Genomic DNA, 19,240 nt, shown 5'->3' with positions numbered 1-19,240 from the left:
TGGTGCCAGCAGTGGGACACCCTCTTTTTCACCTTATTGTTGGGAGACTCGTCTAACAAAAAGGGCTATTTTCAGAACTTGCATAGAATGGAATGGAGATGGACATGCGCAGCACCAGTTACAGCGGCATCGTTCTTGGTTTAGGGAACCGGCCGCATCTATTGGACATCTATGGTATATCCTGTCACCGTTTCCCCATGGCTGGCTATAGACAGAGGCCTAGAGTGCCCATGGATAAATCCAACCATTATTATTCAAATTGTGGTCACACAGGATGATAAGTGGTCACTAGGCAACATCAGCTTACACACCTTGCAGAATACCATAAGGCGGTGGCTTTCGGAAGAGCAGTAAACATAGACATTGTAACTTATGAAATTCTAATTGAAAACTTTATAAAAAGTGAATGTAGTCACAGCAGCGGAGTTAAGTATTTTACAAAGTAGTCGGAGTGGAGGACATCGGTCTGAGCGATACCGCATCGAATGGAGTTTACGTCTCTTCGCAAACTGAACTTTCACGGCTCTTAGGCACTCAAGCAAAGTAACAAACAGACGTTGCCTTCTTAAGTGCACTTTGTGCTTCCTTCGTGAGATGCTGTTCTCCCACCGTCGAGGTCACAATGTTTGCCTCCTGGTTTAATAATAAACTCCTCGGTGATGTGTTTTACTCAAGTGCGGTGGGTAAGTGCAGGAGACCTCAGTGAAAGCTCGAACTGAATGCATCAGGTATTCCCAGGTATTGTACGCTAAATACAGTCCATAGAGCAAATTAAAGGATATATAAAACCAAAACTGATCTTCTGGTATGTCCTAGAGATAGGCGAGAAGACCATGTCGGTAGACTCTATCATGGATTTCACACCTTCAGGCCATTTCCTAGACTGTAGAGTTCCCAACCCCTTTGGCACAGCTTAGAGACTCCTATTAGAAATCTATAACACAACATTCTAAACTAAAGACCATTGAAATCAATGAAGCTTTCCTTAGGTCTTAGGGGATTGGTCTAAAGAACACAGCAACCTCCTTATTCTAACAACCTTTACTAGCTGAACGTCATTGGGTCCCCCAGTTGTCATCATTCACGTTGGATTCTTGCTAGGCGGCTATAACATGTCGTTTTTGGTTCCATATGGTGTCACTATTAAAAGGGTTTTTGAATTTTGAATGTTTTCCTTCTCCTTGAATATGATGCTATTCAGGGTGTGTTTTTGGAGGCAGTCACTTGGATGACTGGTCATCATCATATCTCAAATGTATTGCTACCTTTACCCAGGCAGCCCCCCTGAGGCTAGCATCGGAAGCATCTCATTCTCCGATGCGCTCCCTTGCCCTGTGCTAGATCGCGCAGGGCACGGGCTCTTTGGTTTATCCTAACACACTGCCGGGCGGCAGTGTGTACGGTGACATCACCGGCTCTGATGGGTGGGCTTTAGCGCTGCCCTAGCAGTTTTACTGGCTAGGGCAGCGCTAAAGCCCGCCCATCAGTGCCGGTGACGTCACCGGGCTTCCTGGCAGCCCCACGGAGAGCCCCGGTACGTCACCGGATCTCCAAGAAATGCCTTTGCCCTGCGTGATTTAGTGCAGGGCAAAGGAGAGCATCGGAGCATGAACTTCTCCCATGCTCAAGTCAGGGGGGCTGCCGGGGTGAAAATGGAGGTATGTCCGGGGTGAAAATAGAGGTATGTCCGGGTTCAGCTCTGAACCTGGACAACCCCTTTAATGGGGACCTCCGCTTTATCCTCTGGCATGTTATATTATCTGACAAGATGATTTTAGGTCATTCAGGGGTATACAAAGTTATCATAGGGGTCCCTCCAAAGGAAATTTCTGATGAATAATTTACAGATTATTGTATTTATGGAGGAAACTTTGTAATAAAAGAGCCACACTTTCGCCCACTTCATCCATCTTCTATATCTGAAAATGTGGAACAGGTGATTCATAAATATGTTGATAATTCTGGACACCATAGTATCCATGTATTTACACCAGACAGCTTCGTCATACCACTCTATATCCTAGGCTTCCCTTTATGCAATTTACAGGTGAAACTCGAAAAATTCGAATATCGGGCAAAGTTCATTTATTTCAGTAATACAACTGAAAAGGTGAAACTAACATATGAGACTCATTACATGCAAAGCGAGAGATTTCAAGCCTTTATTTGTTATAATTTGGATGATTACGGCTTACAGTTTATGAAACCCCAAAGTCTCAATCTCAGGGTCCCCTTTGCTCAGGGGGTATGGATTAATTAGCTGACTAGAGTCTGACAGTTTGAGCCGAGAATATGGAACCTTTTCACAAAATTCAAATTTTTCAAGTTTCACTTGTATTACAAAAACTGGCTATCTGCAGCCACCAAGAGGGGGAGCTTAGTGCATTTCTCTGAAACCATTGAAAGCTGTAAAATCTCTATGCCCTGAACTCCCCTTAGTGGCTGCAGGAAAATGCTGGAAGCAGAAGAAGAGTTCAGCACCAGTTCTACCCCTCACCATGGGCCCCACTGCAGTGGCATTGTATGCCTCCATGGTAAGTACACCACCTGAGCTCCGTGTCATCCCAAGGCTGTCTTGTTTGGAAAATGAGAAACACTTTAAGGAACTATAGTTTAGGAAGGGTACTGGCTCTATGGAAACCTTATTGGCAATGCTCCGTGATACGGCTGAAACGATTACACTATTGAATAGAGTAATTCGACACCCAAAAATCATTGATGCTATTTTTTTGCATCGAGGATTCGTTTGTATTATGTGACCACGGAGCGGGAGTGAAGCTTGCTATTACTTACCGCTCTGTGGTCACCCGCCGGCCCGTACCGCGCTGCACTGGATCCTGACATATCGCCAGGTCATAGTGTACATAAGCGCGCACTATGACCCGATGCTGTGTGACGTCAGGATCCAGTGCAGCGTGCGGAGAAGAGGAAGGAGCTGTGGAGCGGCGCCCCTACAGGAAAGGTAAGTATTTTATTTCACTGGCGCTGCGGACATGGCACTGAAGGGGGACAGCCGCAATGGATGGCATGGAGGGGCAGATGGGAGTGGGGGACATGGAGGGGCAGATGGGAGTGGGGGACATGGAGGGGCAGATGGGAGTGGGGGACATGGAGGGGCAGATGGGAGTGGGGGACATGGAGGGGCAGATGGGAGTAGGGGACATGGAGGGGCTGATCTGTTGGAACTGGGGGACATGGAGGGGCTGACTGTTGGCACTGGGGGACATGGAGGGGCTAATCTGTTGGAACTGGGGGACATGGAGGGGCAGATCTGATGGCACTGGGGAGTGAGGAACATGGCAATGGAGGGGCTGATGGCACTAGGCCAGTGCAGCTGAAGGCACTGGGGTGGGGAGAGCAGAGCTGAAGGCACTGGGGGAACGGAGCTGATGGCACTGGGGTGGGGGGGAGCTGATGGCACTGGGGGATAGTGGAGCGGATGGCACTGGGGGATAGTGGAGCTGATGGCACTGGGGGATAGTGGAGCTGATGGCACTGGGGGATAGTGGAGCTGATGGCACTGGGGGAACTAATGCACTTGGGCTGATCGCACACAGGGGGGGGGGGGACAAAGGGTGTTGGGGACTGATAGCAGAGGGTCTGATGAGTTTTTTTAAAAGGAAAACAGTCTATTAATTCATTTTTTCTTATTAGATTACTTGATTAATCGTAAAAAATAATCAATAGAATACTCGATTACTAAAAATAATCGTTTACTGCAGCCCTACTCCATGAGAAAAAACATATGCACAGAGGTATCTCCCAAGGTAAGAGAACCATCTCGCTAGCGCCCCCTTGTGGAACTCAAGTTTAAGGTTCCCGATCAAGACCCTCATTTCTTGGCCAAGGAGGAGAGTAGCTATAAAATCCTTGCTCTGGAGGATACAGAGCAGCCAAGTCTGTGTAATGCTTTATGTCTCCTATGGAGGTACTGCCCAGAAATTAAAAACGTGATGTCAAGTTCTCCACACATTACAGCTGATCAGCCCCCAGACCCATCTAAGTGGACAACCGTTTGACCAGCTAGCAGATCTCAACCAATGTCATCTCAAATCTATAATATACCCGAGACATGGTCGTCCTAAAATTGGGGGCATAAATGGGGAAGAGCTACCACAGCATTTGCCCCAGGTGGAGGAAATCCCAGCTACTGCACTTCTTTACGTAGCAGCTACCGTCTGGTAAGACGCTGTGACCTCCTTGATAGACTGCCCTCTAGAGGCAGAGCTCTGCAATATTGCCAGACCCAGATCTCTCCAGACCTCCTTCTCTAGCATAGTTTTATTCCCTGTTTATTTCTATAGTGCCATCCTAGTCCAGGGCATCGTACACATGGTAATGCTTGGTACCAGAGAGGGCAGTGACCTCTTGTAGAAAAACATTTAAGAAAATGCAGAGCCCCCCCTTAGGCAATGAATTTCCTCACCAACAACTTGTTATCCTGCCTACGTATGCATCCAAGTAGGATCAGGTTGCCTCAAATAACTGGCTGATGTCACAGAGTAAAAGCAGACTTTTGCACATTTAGGCGACGCGTTTCAGTCCAAGGCGATTAAAGAAGATGGGTAATTTAAACTTGAAGGCAAGAGGTGCTGCAGCAGCGAAGCTGTAATTCTCTCTGCCTTGAGCGTGTTGCAGTTTTGTCCCGAGACTGCAGAACTTTCCTTGACACATGTGCCTCCCTGGTGTCTCCAGCCCCTCCTTCACTTGGAAAATAAATCCCAGCCTCCAGTACATATGGTAGAGGCCCCCGCCCCCCACCGGCTCTGCTGCGAGTTCAGTCAGTACACAGCCTGCAGCCAGCCAGTCTGGGATCTCCCAATGCCCAGCAAGGAGCAACTACAAGGGGCAGCACTATGGGCTTTGAATTAGATCGCTTTATCGGGGAAGTGGACCCAGATTTTAAATGCAACCTATGCAACCGAGGTGCTGGAGGACCCCCTGACCACCCCCTGTGGACATGTGTTCTGCGCAGGCTGCGTCCTGCCTTGGGTGGTACAACAAGGCAGCTGCCCGGTGAAATGCCAACGAATCTCTGCCAAGGAGCTCAACCACGTGTTGCCCCTGAAGAGTCTGATTCTCAAGCTGGATATCAAATGCGACAACCACTCCAGGGGTTGCGACAAGGTGGTCAAGCTCCAAAACCTGGGGGAACACGCCGAGATGTGCGACTACTCGCCAGCAAAGTGCCGGAATAAGGGGTGCAATGAGGTGTTCAACTTAAAGGACATGGATGCCCACATGAGGGAGTGCTGCGAGCACAGGGCAGTTGGCATCTGCCAGAAGGGATGCGGTCTTATGTTGACTTATAGGGAGCAAAAGTCCGGGGATCATTGCTGTTTGAAGGCGGTAAAGGGGCAGAATAGCCTTCTCCAGACCAAGATAGCCGGGCTGGAGACTGAGCTCAAGAAGAGGGCGCTGAGATCAAGCAAGAGGGAGAAGTCTCTGCTGTCCCAGCTCTCTGCTGTGCAAAATGAGCTGCAGATGACAGCGCTCAGGTACCAGAAGAAGTTCACAGAGTACAGTGCCAGGCTGGACTCTCTCACCAAGGCAGTGGCCTCTCCTTGCAAGGTAAGCAAAAGCAATAAGCCTGGATCAGCATGCTTGCAGTTGTAGTTCTGCGCCTGCCAGTCGTCTACCTTTACCTTATCAGACTCAACGATTAAAGTTCCAGATCCAGCCAGAAATAAGCAAGAATCTCTAAGAAGTGCTACTGATCCCTAATATTAGAATTTCCCAGAGCCACCACTCAGGGGGGTGGGGGTCCTAATGCAAAATCTGTAACATGTTTCCCCCTCCCCACTATGAAATGTCAGTGCTGGCATCCTCTTCTAAGGCACCGGTGCCCCCTATAGTTATACCCTTACATTCTGTCATGAGGATTGAATTTGCAAAAAAAGATAAAAATAAAAAAATCTAAAATTAAAATTTTTGCAAAATCCCAAATTTCATCTTATTGGGATATTTTTGCATCTGTGCCCAGGAACTGTAAACCAGTTGACTATGCTGTACGTCTGCCTGAACTTGTCTGGTGACCCATTTCGGAGCAGCCTGGAGGTAGAATGTCCCCCTCTGCCCCAATATACTTGCTGGATAAGTAAAAGTAGTGATCGACATATCTGCAACCCCCCCCCCGGAAGTCCTCTGGGGGTATGTGAACGATCTGCCACTGGGATTGACAAGTGGTGTGCAACCTGTGGCTCTTTAGCTGCTGTGACACTACAACTCCCAGGAGACCCTGATAGCCAGGCTCAGGCTCGGACTGGCCCACAGGGGTACAGGTGAATCAGCCGGTGGGCCCCTAAGCAAGTTAGGCCCCTAGTCTCCCACCCCCTGCACAAGTGGCACATAACACAGTAGACTTCCTGCACTCCATACATATATCCAGTGTCCAGCCCATGTTCATATTAAAAAACTTGATAGATTATTAAAGAATCTCCCAGTTTATTATTATAGACACGATCAGAGCTGAGATGACTTCTAGGTACAGAGGAAACTGCCAGTGTCCTCTTCTCCCCAGGACCTACCTTCTAAGAGTCGCTGCAGGGCCCCCTATATTCAATCATCTGGTAGCATCTTCCTGCTGTGTGAGCAGGTAATATGTGAATGTATCCGTACGGTGGGCCCCAAAATACATTTTACTGGTGGGCCCTAGGCACCCCAGTGTGACACTGGCCAGGCTACAGACTACAGGCTAGCCTCAGACTTCAATTCGGCCGACAACCTATACTATAAGGCCTCATGCACACGACCGTTGTTCTGGACCGCATCCGAGCCGCAGTTTTTGCGGCTCGGTTGCGGACCCATTCACTTCAATGGGGCCGCAAAAGATGCAGACAGCACTCCGTGTGCTGTCCGCATCCGTTGCTCCGTTCCGTGGCCCCGCAAAAAAAAAATATAACCTGTCCTATTATTGTCAGCGCTTTGCGGACAAGAATAGGCAGTTACATTAAAGGCTGTCTGTGCCGTACCGCAAATTGCAGAACGCACACTGATGCCATCCGTGTTTTGCGGATTTGCGGACCGCAAAACACACAACAGTCATGTGCATGAGGCCTTACTGTAAGTTACTACTGAATCAGGGAACTGCAAGTTCACGGCTCAAGCATGCAAGGCCATCTCACATAGCATGTTGGGGCTTGTAGTCCCCTGGTGGAGAGCATCACGTTGACTCTGCCGTAGTGATAGAAACCTAAAGGGGGGCACATACTTTAATACAAAACCTTTGTTCTCTTCTGTCAAGTTGTTAAAAAGTCAATTCAGCCTTACTTAGTTATATCTGTCTCTGGGAAAGCTGGGTTACAGTTCATACGGCCACCGTTAAAACATTGCCACACGACTTTCCCAGGCGCCGGAAAGTCAACTGTGCCATGTAACTATTGCCAGTCAGGGAAAAAAAAATGGAAAAATTGGTCTATAAAAGCTAGAAGGATGGCCATATTAGTATTACCCAGCTTTCTAAGGATCGGATATATAAAAAAAAAAGATGGCTTGTGATTTCTGCTAAGAAATGAAAGGGTTAAGTCTGTAGCAGAAAAGCCTTAGAGCAGCTGGAAAGACGAATCATTCACCAAAATTATGGGTTGCACAAAAAAAATATAATCTAATACTTTCCTAATATCAGGGTCATAGGAGACTATAAAAAGCAATAACTCTACTTTCCCGAGTGCCGTACGCCGCACCACAGCCGTAACCAATCACAGCCCAGGCATTGGCGTCCGACCTCTGTGACCCCATCGATCGCTAGAACAAAGTGGCAGCGGTGCTAGGAAAGCACTTGCAGATTTGCCGTTCAGGAACCACGGAAAGCTGGGTGACAATCTTTGCTGGAGCCATAGCATTTGTAACTCAGCTTTCCCCTGACTCCTCAATAGTAAATGGGCCTGGTTATATAGGTACGTGGGAGAGTGCTATATATTCCAGGCAGATTTGCCATTCAGGAATCAAGAAAAGCTGGGTGATAATATGGCTGCCATTAGAGCTCTTTTCAGGCTACCACATAGCTTTTCCAGGCCCCTAATAGGTGAGGGGTATGTGTCCACTGAAAAGTTATTAGTTTTGCTTTTCAGGAATAGAGGAAAGTTGGGTGATAATCAACCCTGCCTTAATAGTTCTCTCGAGGGTTGTCACTCAGCTTTCCGAGACTCCTGAATACTGGATTTGTGTAGTATATGTGAATGAGATGTATCACTGAATTGCTTTCTCAGGGGTTGTCACCCAGCTTTTCCAGATTCCTGAACAGTAAACCTGCTTAATACATCTGAGGGGGTGTATTATGGATTAGCTGGGCAGATCTGTCTTTCTGGAATAAAAAAAAACTAAAAAAAAGCTGGGTTACAATCAATGTGGCTGCCGTAAGGGATGTGTCACCCAGCTTTCCTGGACTCCTGAACAGTCACTGACTATAACTAGGCATATTTGCTTTTCAGGAGTAAAAAAAAGCTGGGTTACAATCAACATGACTGTCCTTATAGACCTCAGAAAGAATGTGTCACCCAGCTTTCCAAGACCCTGGGTGACAATCAATATGGTTTCCGTTAGAGTTATCACCCAGCTTTCCCAGTGTCCTGAACAGCAAATCCTTCTTGTATATGGGGGAAGATGATTTACCATTGGACAACTAGCTTAGCTGCCATTATCGCGCTCTCAGGCATGTCACCCAGCTTTCCCAGACTCCTGAATAACAGTTACATGGGAAGGCGAATGTCCAACAGAAAAGCAGATTTGTCAATCAGAGATAAAGGAAAGCTGGGTGACAATCCTTGTTTGAGCTTTTGGCACCCAGCTTTTCCAGGAGCAGATAGAAGTAAACCGCTGCATTTCAGTCATTTTTTATTTTATTTTTTCAGCTGAAATTCTTTACGTTTTTCTTTAGTCGTTCTCCCCTGGCCCCATAAATGGGTATTATATGGCATAAAGCCTCTTTTTTTCTTCCTGCCCATAAATTTGGTGAAGTGCTTGGAATTATTTTAAAACACATTTTCTCAGTCGCCCTCAGACATGTCTGTCAGCTGTGGGCTCAGCCGAGCAGTGGGGTCTTGTGTTAGGGACAAATATTTACAACCCGTTCCTTTAGCTGCTCTATGGAAACAATGTCTGCTTTATAAGTCATGTCAAAGGGCATCCTTATAATAACAACACAAAATACAGCAAAAATTAACACCTCTGCTGCCGGAGGACAATGGAAGACATTGCTGAGGAATAGGTTGCGGCCTCCGCGGATATCAGTATTTGGAAGCTTCTGAGCCCCCGAAGTGTGACGCGAGTAGCCAGGTCTACTCATAAAGGGCAGAGGAACCTTTGGACCTATCGGTCTCCAGGGTCTGGGGGCTACCTACGCCCCTGATACTTTGCGGGTCACCTCGGATACCAGCAGATCTCTGGGGTTCATAATCATCTCAGGGACCAGCAATGTCAAAAAGGGGGAAACCAAACCAATCCCCCCTTCTGTACGGTAAAGATAATGATGACTTATCCTTAAAGGGGTTATCCCATCTCAGACAATGGGGGCATATCGCTAGGATATGCCCCCATTGTCTGATAGGTGCGGGTCCCACCGCTGGGACCTGCACCTATATCGAGAACGGAGCGGGGAGAGCTGTGGCTGGAGGACCCAAGATTTCCCAGGGTCCGTCCACCACCAAGCACTAATCCCTGCCTCTCCCATAGAAGTGAGTGAGAGCGTGCCGCGCATGCGCGGCCCATGCTCCCATTCATTTCTATGGGGCAGACGGCAATAGGCTCGGCTATTTTCGGCGGCCCCATAGAAATGAATGGAGGGCGGCTGCGCATGCGCAGTGCGCTCTCCTTCACTTTCTGGGCTCCGTTCTCGATATAGGTGCGGGTCCCAGTGGTAGGACCCGCACCTATAAGACAATGGGGGCATATCCTAGCAATATGCCTCCATTGTCTGAGATGAGAAAACCCCTTTAAGATAGGTCATCATTATCGCATTGGCGGAAGTCCCAGCACCCCCACCGATCAGCTGTTTCAAGGAGCCGCGATGCTCACCGGAACTTTGCAGCCGGCTCCCGATAGCTCTCCAAGCGCAGCGCTGTAGCATGGTATTGCAACTCAGCCCCATCACTACAATGGAGCTGAGCTTCAACTAGTCCACGTGACCGATGTACGGTGACATCACATGGCCAAGGAAGAGTCCGTGGCGCCAACCTCTTCTAACAGAGGGTGGGGGTCATCAATATAAATTACCAGTTAACCCGTTAAGCTTTTAGAGATTGCTATTGACTACCGACGAGTTAGATCTCGGGGTCGTGCTGCCAAAATCAGATGTGTGGTGTGGGTCTAGCATGATGTACAGATGAGGCAAGCACACTTTTGGAACATTTTTGAAATTCCCATGTTTAAGGGTTGTTGTCTCATGAAGACAGACCTTTTTTGTCTGCTTTTGTGTATATAAGGGGCATTCTCATAAAGTGACGGCATATCGGTAGAATTATGATTGGAGGAGATCCCAGCTCTTAGGACCCATATCAATCCTGACGGTTGGCTGTGTAGCCACTGTGCAGGGTGAAACAGTTAGGCCCCTTTCACACGGGCGAGTTTTCCGTGCGGGTGCAATGCGGGAGGTGAACACATTGCACCCGCACTGAATCCGGACCCATTCACTTACTATGGGGCTGTGCAGATGAGCGGTAATTTTCACGCATAACTTGTGCGTTACATTAAAATCGCAGCATGCTCTATATTGTGCGTTTTTCACGCAACGCAGGCCCCATAGAAGTGAATGGGGCTGCGTGAAAATCGCAAGCATCCTCAAGCAAGTGCGGATGCGGTGCGATTTTCACGCACAGGTTGCTAGGAGACGAACGGTATGGGGACCCGATCTTTATTATTTTCCCTTATAACATGGTTATAAGGGAAAATAATAGCATTCTTAATACAGAATGCTAAGTAAATTAGGGATGGAGGGGTTAAAAAAAAAATCTAAAAAAATTTAACTCATCTAAGCCACTTGTTTGCGCAGCCCGGCTTGTCTTCATTCTTCTTCTTTGAGTACCTGGAAGAAAAGGACCTTTGATGACGTCACTACGCTCATCACATGGTCTATCACCATGGTGATGGGCTATGTGATAGTCATGTGATGGCTCTGCGCTCATAACATGGTCCATCACCATGGGGATGGACCATGTGATGAGCGTAATGACGTCATCAAAGGTCCTTTTCTCCCAGGTCATCAAAGAAGAAGAAAGAAGACGAGCCGGGCAGCGCGAACAAGTGGCTGAGGTGAGTTTAATTTAATTTTTTTTAACCCCTCTATCCCTCATTTACTTAGCATTCTGTATTAGGAATGCTATTATTTTCCCTTATAACCATGTTATAAGGGACAATAATAAAATCTACACAACACCGATCCCAAGCCTGAACTTCAGTGAATTGTACAGCTAGTGCTATACTAGCACTAGCACTTTATGAGATAGTAGTACCCCTTTAAAGGCATAAGGATGATATTGGGGGTGAGGTCCTCCCACTATGAGCAAGAATGAAAAGCCTGATGCTCCTTCTTTCATAGTTTTTGGTGGACCCGCTCTTGCATAAAGTAGTGCAGCATTATATGTCGATACCCATGAACTGGTATTGTGACTGTGCTGCCGAAATCATCAAGTCTAATGTAAAAAAGAAAAACAAACAAAAAAAGTTTTAAATATTTTTTGAAATTCCCATATAAACAATGTATACTATAATATGTTACAACTTCCAAAGAGGTTTTCATCCAGCTAGTAATAATAATAATAATAATTTATTATACGTTACATATAAGAACAAAGCATTTGCCTTTCAGTAGCCTAAATGTAATGAGTAGAGATCAGCGAATTTTAGATTTTGAAATTCGTTTGCGATTCGTTTACTGGTAAAAGCAGAATTGCATTATGGATTCCCTTACCACGGACCATAACGCAATTCTATGACGGAATGCATAACGGAATGCCTTTAGAGGCATTCCGTCATTCATTCCGTCATAATAGAAGTCTATGGGCTGCATAACAGATCCGTCCCGTTTCCGTTATGCAGGAGAGGACTCCCCTACATAATGGAAATGGGACCGGTCCGATTTGCAGCCCATAGACTTCTATTATGACGGAATGAATGACGGAATGCCTCTAAGGGCATTCAGTTATGCATTCCGTCATAGAATTGCGTTATGGTCCGTGGTAACGGAATACATAACGCAATTTAGCTTTTACCAGTAAACGAATCGCAAACGAATTTCATAAGCGGAAATTCACTCATCTCTAGTAATGAGGACAATCCAAGGACTTGTTTTTCTGTGTAAATCCTTATTTTGCTGGTTCGGTGATTCAGCTTTTGTACCATTTATATAAATTCTGACTATTTAGTGAGCGATTACAGAAATTTCAAGATTTAAATAGTCTTAGCGCAAAAGTTTCTAGACTTCCAAATAAGGATGATGAGAAGGAACGTGGTTTCCTTGTGGGGTAGTATGGCATGATTTAAGGAGACAAAAAAGAATAATATGAAAGGGAAAGCTGAGTTTCTTGTGGTTTTATTGCCTGTCAGGCAGAGATTACTGACGCCTACAGTGACGTTCGTAACACTTTTTTTCAGTTGTAAGGAAAACCTCTCTGCAGTCCCTGCTGGTTTCCCAGCTCTTCGGGGAAGGAAGGTGTTAACGCGTTTCTTGACTTTGTTTAGCATCTAATTGTTTATGTAGAGTAATGAAACATTGTAACACTGTCTGTTATCAATAAACAAAGTGCCATACAGGGGTTCTTTGTGCTCTTGGAAATTAGGTCCATTGAATTTCCATTACTCTGCGAAAAGAACCCTTTGTGTCATCGTGTGTTATTGGGGTAAGACCCTAAAGGGTCAGTAGGATCCCAAACATCAGCCTGTTACCATGCTAGGATTCTCATTATCAGTACGTCATTGTCCTAGGTCCTCAATTATTCTGCTGTCTAGGTACTCAATTATTTATATGGCATTGTTCTAGGCCAGTTATTGTAGTGCCCTCAAAGGGTCAGCATATGATATTACATATGATGTCACTTCTCCTGACATGTCTGTTGTAGTAACGGCTTGCATTCTCCATACAGTAGCACCTATTATTATGACTCTACGTTGTGCCTTTCCTCTATTCCAGGGATGCTCAACCTGCAGCCCTCCAACTGTTGCAGAACTACAGCTCCCAGCATGCCCTAATAGCTGTAGGTTGTCTAGGCATGCTGGGAGTTGAAGTTTTGCAACAGTTGGAGGGCCGCTGGTTGGGCATCCCTGCTCTAATCCATCCCTTCTGAAAGTTTATGAATGAATTGCTAGCTGTTTACAATAAAGGTCCAGATGGGTGTCCTCACATAGTCCGACACTATCCGATGAGTGCTGCCAATGTCAGACTGTCCAGAGACAACCCTTCAACTGGTAACACTCAGCTGGATCTTTATTGCAGACTGCTGGCAATTCATTCAAAAACGTCTTGCAGGAATTGTTATTATAGGGTGACTGTACAGTATGTAGCTACTAAAGCAGGAGAAGGAAAAGCAAACAAGGACTACAAGTAGCAGCACACTACCATGTGAAAAGACACATGTAAACATTGAAAACATGAATTAATGTAAATTGCATTGCTGCTATACTTACTGTATGACAATTAGAAGCTCTTTATGAGTATTTGGCAATGTAGAATCCAGCTATATGTTACTCTGATTAGAAGGTGGCCCTTTTTTCCACATTTTTAAAAGGTGCTGGTCTAATTTTGCTTTTTGCATTGTACATTGGGGGTTATGGCTTGTCCCCATTTGGACTTGCACTCCCTATCCACCTGTCCAGGGCTTCTAATCAGAGTATCATATAGCTGGATTCTACATTGCCCTGAATTTTGTAGGCCAAAAGTCCAGGAGAGGCAGGTTCTAGTTCCTCTATCAGTTCTCCAGAGAGATTAGCCATTGCCAGTGGTGTCTTCTCTCCCCACTAAAAACACATACAAGCCAGAATGAGCACGCATGTGTACTGACTACGGATAGAGTCAAGCTGCTGGAGGGGTATCGTAAGCTTTAGACTTCCAAGGTGTCTGAAAATAATGTTAAAGGACAAGGGTCAGTTTGTCATTGCTCTATAAGTAGGTTATTATTCTAGGATATTCGGTATGCCATTGTTCTAGAATATCTGCTTGTTCTAAGACCCTCAAAATTAGCATGTGCTTGTTCTTGGACCCTCAACAATAGCATGTGCTTGTTCTAAGACCCTCAACAATAGCATGTGCTTGTTCTTGGACCCTCAAATTTAGCATGTGCTTGTTCTAAGACCCTCAACAATAGCATGTGCTTGTTCTAAGACCCTCAACAATAGCATGTGCTTGTTCTAAGACCCTCAACAATAGCATGTGCTTGTTCTAAGACCCTCAACAATAGCATGTGCTTGTTCTTAGGACCCTCAAATTTAGCATGTGCTTGTTCTAAGACCCTCAACAATAGCATGTGCTTGTTCTAAGACCCTCAAAATTAGCATGTGCTTGTTCTTGGACCCTCAATATCATCTCGTGCTTGTTCTAGGATCCTGAATATCAGCATATGATTGTCAATTTCCATCTAAGCGTTCTAAGTTTCTTTCTGTGCCTTTGTTTGAAGACTCCAAATGTCATTAGTTCCAAAGACACATTTCTATATTACATTGTCCTTGCTGGAGAACCATCAGTGCCATTCATTTGTAACCTGAACTTTCTGATTATTTCCGTAGTGTAATTGTTTATTGACCCTTTGTGTCAATGTGTTAATGTATCGGTGCCCCATATGCCATTGATTTATGACCTTTTAATTATAAGCACACAATTGCTAAGCAGCACCAAATGTCATTCGACTATTATTCTAGACTTGCATAGATATCCATGGTGCATGCAGAGTTTTTTTTTTGTCTGGCATTTGTACTGGAAACCCGAAGAACCCCATTATAGTGAATGGGATCCAGTGGTGTCCAGCTGTGCCAAATACAGCAGTTCTGGTATTCTGATCCTCTGCCAGAACAGAATACCGGAAGGCCTGCCGCAGGTGTGGACTTACCCTTACAGATTCTGGAAATTATGAGAATATAATTAAATTATAGCGCTACTAAGACACTACGATAGCAACAATACTAAGATAGATTATAAGTGTTTTTTATTACAGTTTATTTTATTATTGTTTTTTTTATCATTTAATGTAGGTTTATGGAAGGTGCACTTACATGTAGCTTGAGGTCAAGTAAACATTTTAAGAGAACTGTTTCCCTATGGAAATGAGTGATCAAAGCAAAAGAGTTAAAGGCTTTACTTATGCTGCTGTCCATATAGTTTTATATATGTGTGTTTTTTTCCTATATTTTTCTATAAGAGACCCCAAAGGGGCTCAGTATATTTCATGTGCACAATGTCATTATTCAGTATATACACTGCAGCATTGTTCATTTCATAAGGAGAAAAAAATAAATAAATGTGATTTCCCAGGGACATGAAATTCATCTTTCTTCTGCACTGTGTGAGGTTTATGTGCCAAACCCAACACTTCTTATTTTAGCAGTTATTCTAAGGTGGGCAGAAGCCAGCCATTTCCATCTGACATTGCATCCGACCAGGACCAGAAGCGTGACAATCCTGACTGCGCCCCTCTCCTATACAGTATTTATGCAGAGGACTTGCCAAAAGGTCCATTGGTCTCAGAGGCACAATAGATGCAGCTTAATGATGGAGCATGGATTAAAGGGGAGCTCGGGTTTGGAACATGTGTTATTAAGGAATTGTATTATGAGCGATTTCCTAATATAGTGTTATTATCAATACTGTTCTCCTTACACCTAATAGACAAGGCCATATTACAGCCTTAATACTTTCTTTCCCAGACATTGTCATTAAATGCCATGGAATTTCCACTGATCACGAGAATGGGAATCCCGGAGAGAATGGAACATGTGCGCCACCTCTCCATTCAGCTCAATGGGACTGCCAAAGAGGAGCCAAGTATGCCACCATTCTCTGCGGGGACTCGGGAACCCCATTTGCAGAGGACCCAGTGGTTGGACCCTCACCGTTCAGATATATATCACTTACGGCTCATGCACACGAACATGTGCCAGCCGTTCCGTGCACTGGGGACCGCAATTTGCAGTCCCCAATGCACAGGCAACATCTGCGCAGTTTCCGCAGACGGATCCAGACCCATTCACCCCGAATGGGTCTGGGATTTGTCTGAACTAACATGTTCTACTTTTTTGCGGTGCGGAGGCACGGACAGAAACCCAATGGCAGCACGACGTAGTTCTTATGTGGGGTTCTGTGCCTCCGTTCAGCACCGATCCTTCCAGATTGCGAACCCATTCAAGTAAGTGGTGTGCACATGGCCGGTGCCCTATATATTGCGGACATGCTGTTTTCAGGCCGCAATACGGGCACGGCCGGGCAACAGCCGCGTGCATGAGCCCTTATCCTTTACAAGTATGGTCAGACAACCTCTTTTATTTTTACATATATTCTTCATAAAAGGGGTATTTCACAGGATAGGGGATAACTATTAGATTGGTGGGGGTCCTACCGCTGCTACCCCCACTAATCACGAGAACGGGGGACCCATACCCCCCTAAAATGAACGGAGCAGCCTGTTGGGCAACGCTGTACTCGGCTATCTCGGAAACTCCCATAGAAAAGAATGGAGCGGCTGCGCATGTGCGACCACCTGCTCCGTTCATTTCAGTGAGCAGTAGGACCCCCACTGATCTAATAGCTATTCCATATCCTCTGGAAAAGGGGATAACTTGAAACAACCGGAATATCCCTTTAAGGGTAAATGCACACGTTCAGGATTTATGTGCGGACAATCCGAGCTGAAATCCGCAGGTGTTTGCAGGGAAATTCGTGCAGTCAATCGATTCCTCATCAGTGCAGATTTACGTGAGGATTTGCATGTGGATTTTGTGCATGCGGATTTAACTGTCCCCATTGAAGTGAATGGAGAAAATCCTGGAAAAATAAAATAAAATAAATTGCTGCAGATTTTAAAATCCACACCGTATGTCAAAATCTGCATCGTGTGCATGAGAATTTCAAATTCTAATAGAATACAATGTACATGACCTATGGTGCAGATTTCCCGCATGCAAATCCGTGCGGAAAATCCGCACACAATCCTGATGGTGTGCATTTACCCTAAGGCCCCTTCACACGGTCCGCAAAAAAACGGTTCCACAAAAAATACGGATGACATCCATGCGCATTCCGTATTTTGCGGAACGGAACAGCTGGCCCTTCACAGAACAGTCCTATCCTTGTCCGTAATGCGGACAATAATAGGACATGTTCTATTTTTTTGCGGAACGAAAAATACGGAAACGGAATGCACACGGAGTACCTTCCGTTTTTTTTGCGGACCTATTGAATGGTTCCGTATACGGTCTACAAAAAAACTAAACGGAGACGGAATGAAAATACGTTCGTGTGCAAGAGGCCTAAAGGAACTGTATGCTCAGGTAATACCTATTTATTAGAAGGGTTCCCAAATGAGAAATGAATCACTTGATGTCCGATGTTGGAAGCCCCTGTGACCACCTGTATTCTGTAGGAGAAACCTGACAGCAAGTTTTTAAATTTTCCTGCAGCGCCACCACAGGGCAAATGGCGCATCACACAGTTCTAATTAAAATTAATGGACTGTCCATGTAATGTGTTGGGTCCTCCAGAGTAAGAAACTCTCTTGGTAGACTTTCTCTATTCCAGTCCTGAATATATGACCCCCCCCTCCCCCATTAGTTCAGGATTCCCTATGTGAAAATGGGTTTTCTAAACCAGGAGAGCCCCTTTAATGCCGCTTTCAGCGCAACCACTTGTGAAATTCTAGCATGAAAATCCAGGAAACCTGCAGCCTGTAATTATCTAGAACATTTCTATTTATAATGCGCAGCCACAAAAGTTGTTTGCGGGGTGGACATGCTTCCTCCGTGAAATCGACTTCTGCGCTGTGTTTTTCCAGGTACCAGGGCCCATGTACATTACAATTTTCCTTTCTCAGATCTTTCGCTCCAGCAAATCCCCAGCTGTCAGTGAATACCTCATTTGTCACTGTGATTGTTTCTGCAGAATTAAATCATGCAGATTCTGCGCACATTGCAAAAAAAAAAAGAATCTTTCCACGCTGCGGCCGCCATAACTAGAGCTAGCTTCACTACGGTATAAATCTCCTGCAGACAGGGGATTGAAAGGTGAAGAGGAGCACTGAGGGGTTTTCCCGAAATCTAACTAAAGTTACAAAGAAGTAGTAGGGAAGATTGTAGCTAGAGATGAGCGAATTTATCAAAAATCGATTCGGTCGGTTCGCCGAATTTGCCGAAAAGATTTAATTCGATCCGAATTAATTCGTGGCGAATCACGTTAAAAAAACGGCTATTTTATAGTGGTGTAGAACGCTGTGCCTTGCAGTAACGCGCATAGGGAGTCTTCTGTGGTAGTGAAACAATACTGTGAGTCCGTATGACATGCAGATGACAGGCGTCGCTCTTAGAATCACTGCACACTTCGCTTATTTGGGCAGTCAGGGGGCCAAAACTGCCCAAATAACTCAAGTGTGAACTCAGCCTTACAGGTCAATGTTAGCGTCAGGTATAAAGAACCGTGCAGAGGCCCAAGATCCTACTATAGCGTGAAAGAGCGCACTCCCTTTACACCAATTCACTGATTCCACATAGATGTCTACAGAACCTGTTCTATTAAACACTTATACAAGTAGAGCCCCCCGACCAAGTGGAGAGGGTGTCAGCAGTAAGTTTGTGTTGAGTAGTGATGAGCGGCAAAGGCAATATTCAAATTCGGGATATTTCGCGAATATTTGGGCGAATATTCATCATAAATTTGCAAATTCGTCATTGGGCCTCTGCACGGTTCTTGGTTATAAGGGAAACTAATAGCATTCTTAATACAGAATGGTTAGTAAAATGTTGCTTGGGGGGTTAAAAAAATTTAAAAAATTTACTCATCTCGTCCACCTCATCGCGCAGCCGGCATCGTCTTCTTCTTTGAGGACCTGGCAAAGGAACTTTGATGACATAATCGCTCTCACCACGTGGTGAGCGCGGTGACGTCAGAGCAGGTCCTGCTGAATGAAGATAGAAGGATCTTCTATCCTTAACATCTACACAACACCGAACCCGAACTTCAGTGAAGAAGTTCGGGTCTGGGTACCACATTCAGTTTTTTATCACACGCGTGCAAAATGCATTGCACTCGCGCGGAAAACTGAACAACACAACGCAG

The 19,240-nt window shown here is 45.5% G+C and overlaps 1 protein-coding gene across 1 annotated transcript in view; it reads left to right on the top strand.

The window, feature by feature from the left end:
• Nucleotides 1-4,642: 4,642 nt before the first annotated feature.
• Nucleotides 4,643-19,240, top strand: part of PDZRN3 (PDZ domain containing ring finger 3) — a 229,985-nt gene continuing 215,387 nt past the window's right edge. Inside the window, 2 exon segments of the mRNA XM_044301222.1 lie at nt 4,643-4,925; nt 4,927-5,571. Of these exon segments, the coding sequence (XP_044157157.1) occupies nt 4,857-4,925; nt 4,927-5,571 (714 nt within the window). The 5' untranslated portion in view covers nt 4,643-4,856.

Source organism: Bufo gargarizans, chromosome 7 (genome assembly GCF_014858855.1).
Source record: "Bufo gargarizans isolate SCDJY-AF-19 chromosome 7, ASM1485885v1, whole genome shotgun sequence".
Taxonomy (NCBI): Eukaryota; Metazoa; Chordata; class Amphibia; order Anura; family Bufonidae; genus Bufo; species Bufo gargarizans.
Note: the sequence above shows the minus strand (reverse complement) of the source record. Positions and strands in the feature narration are given on the sequence as shown.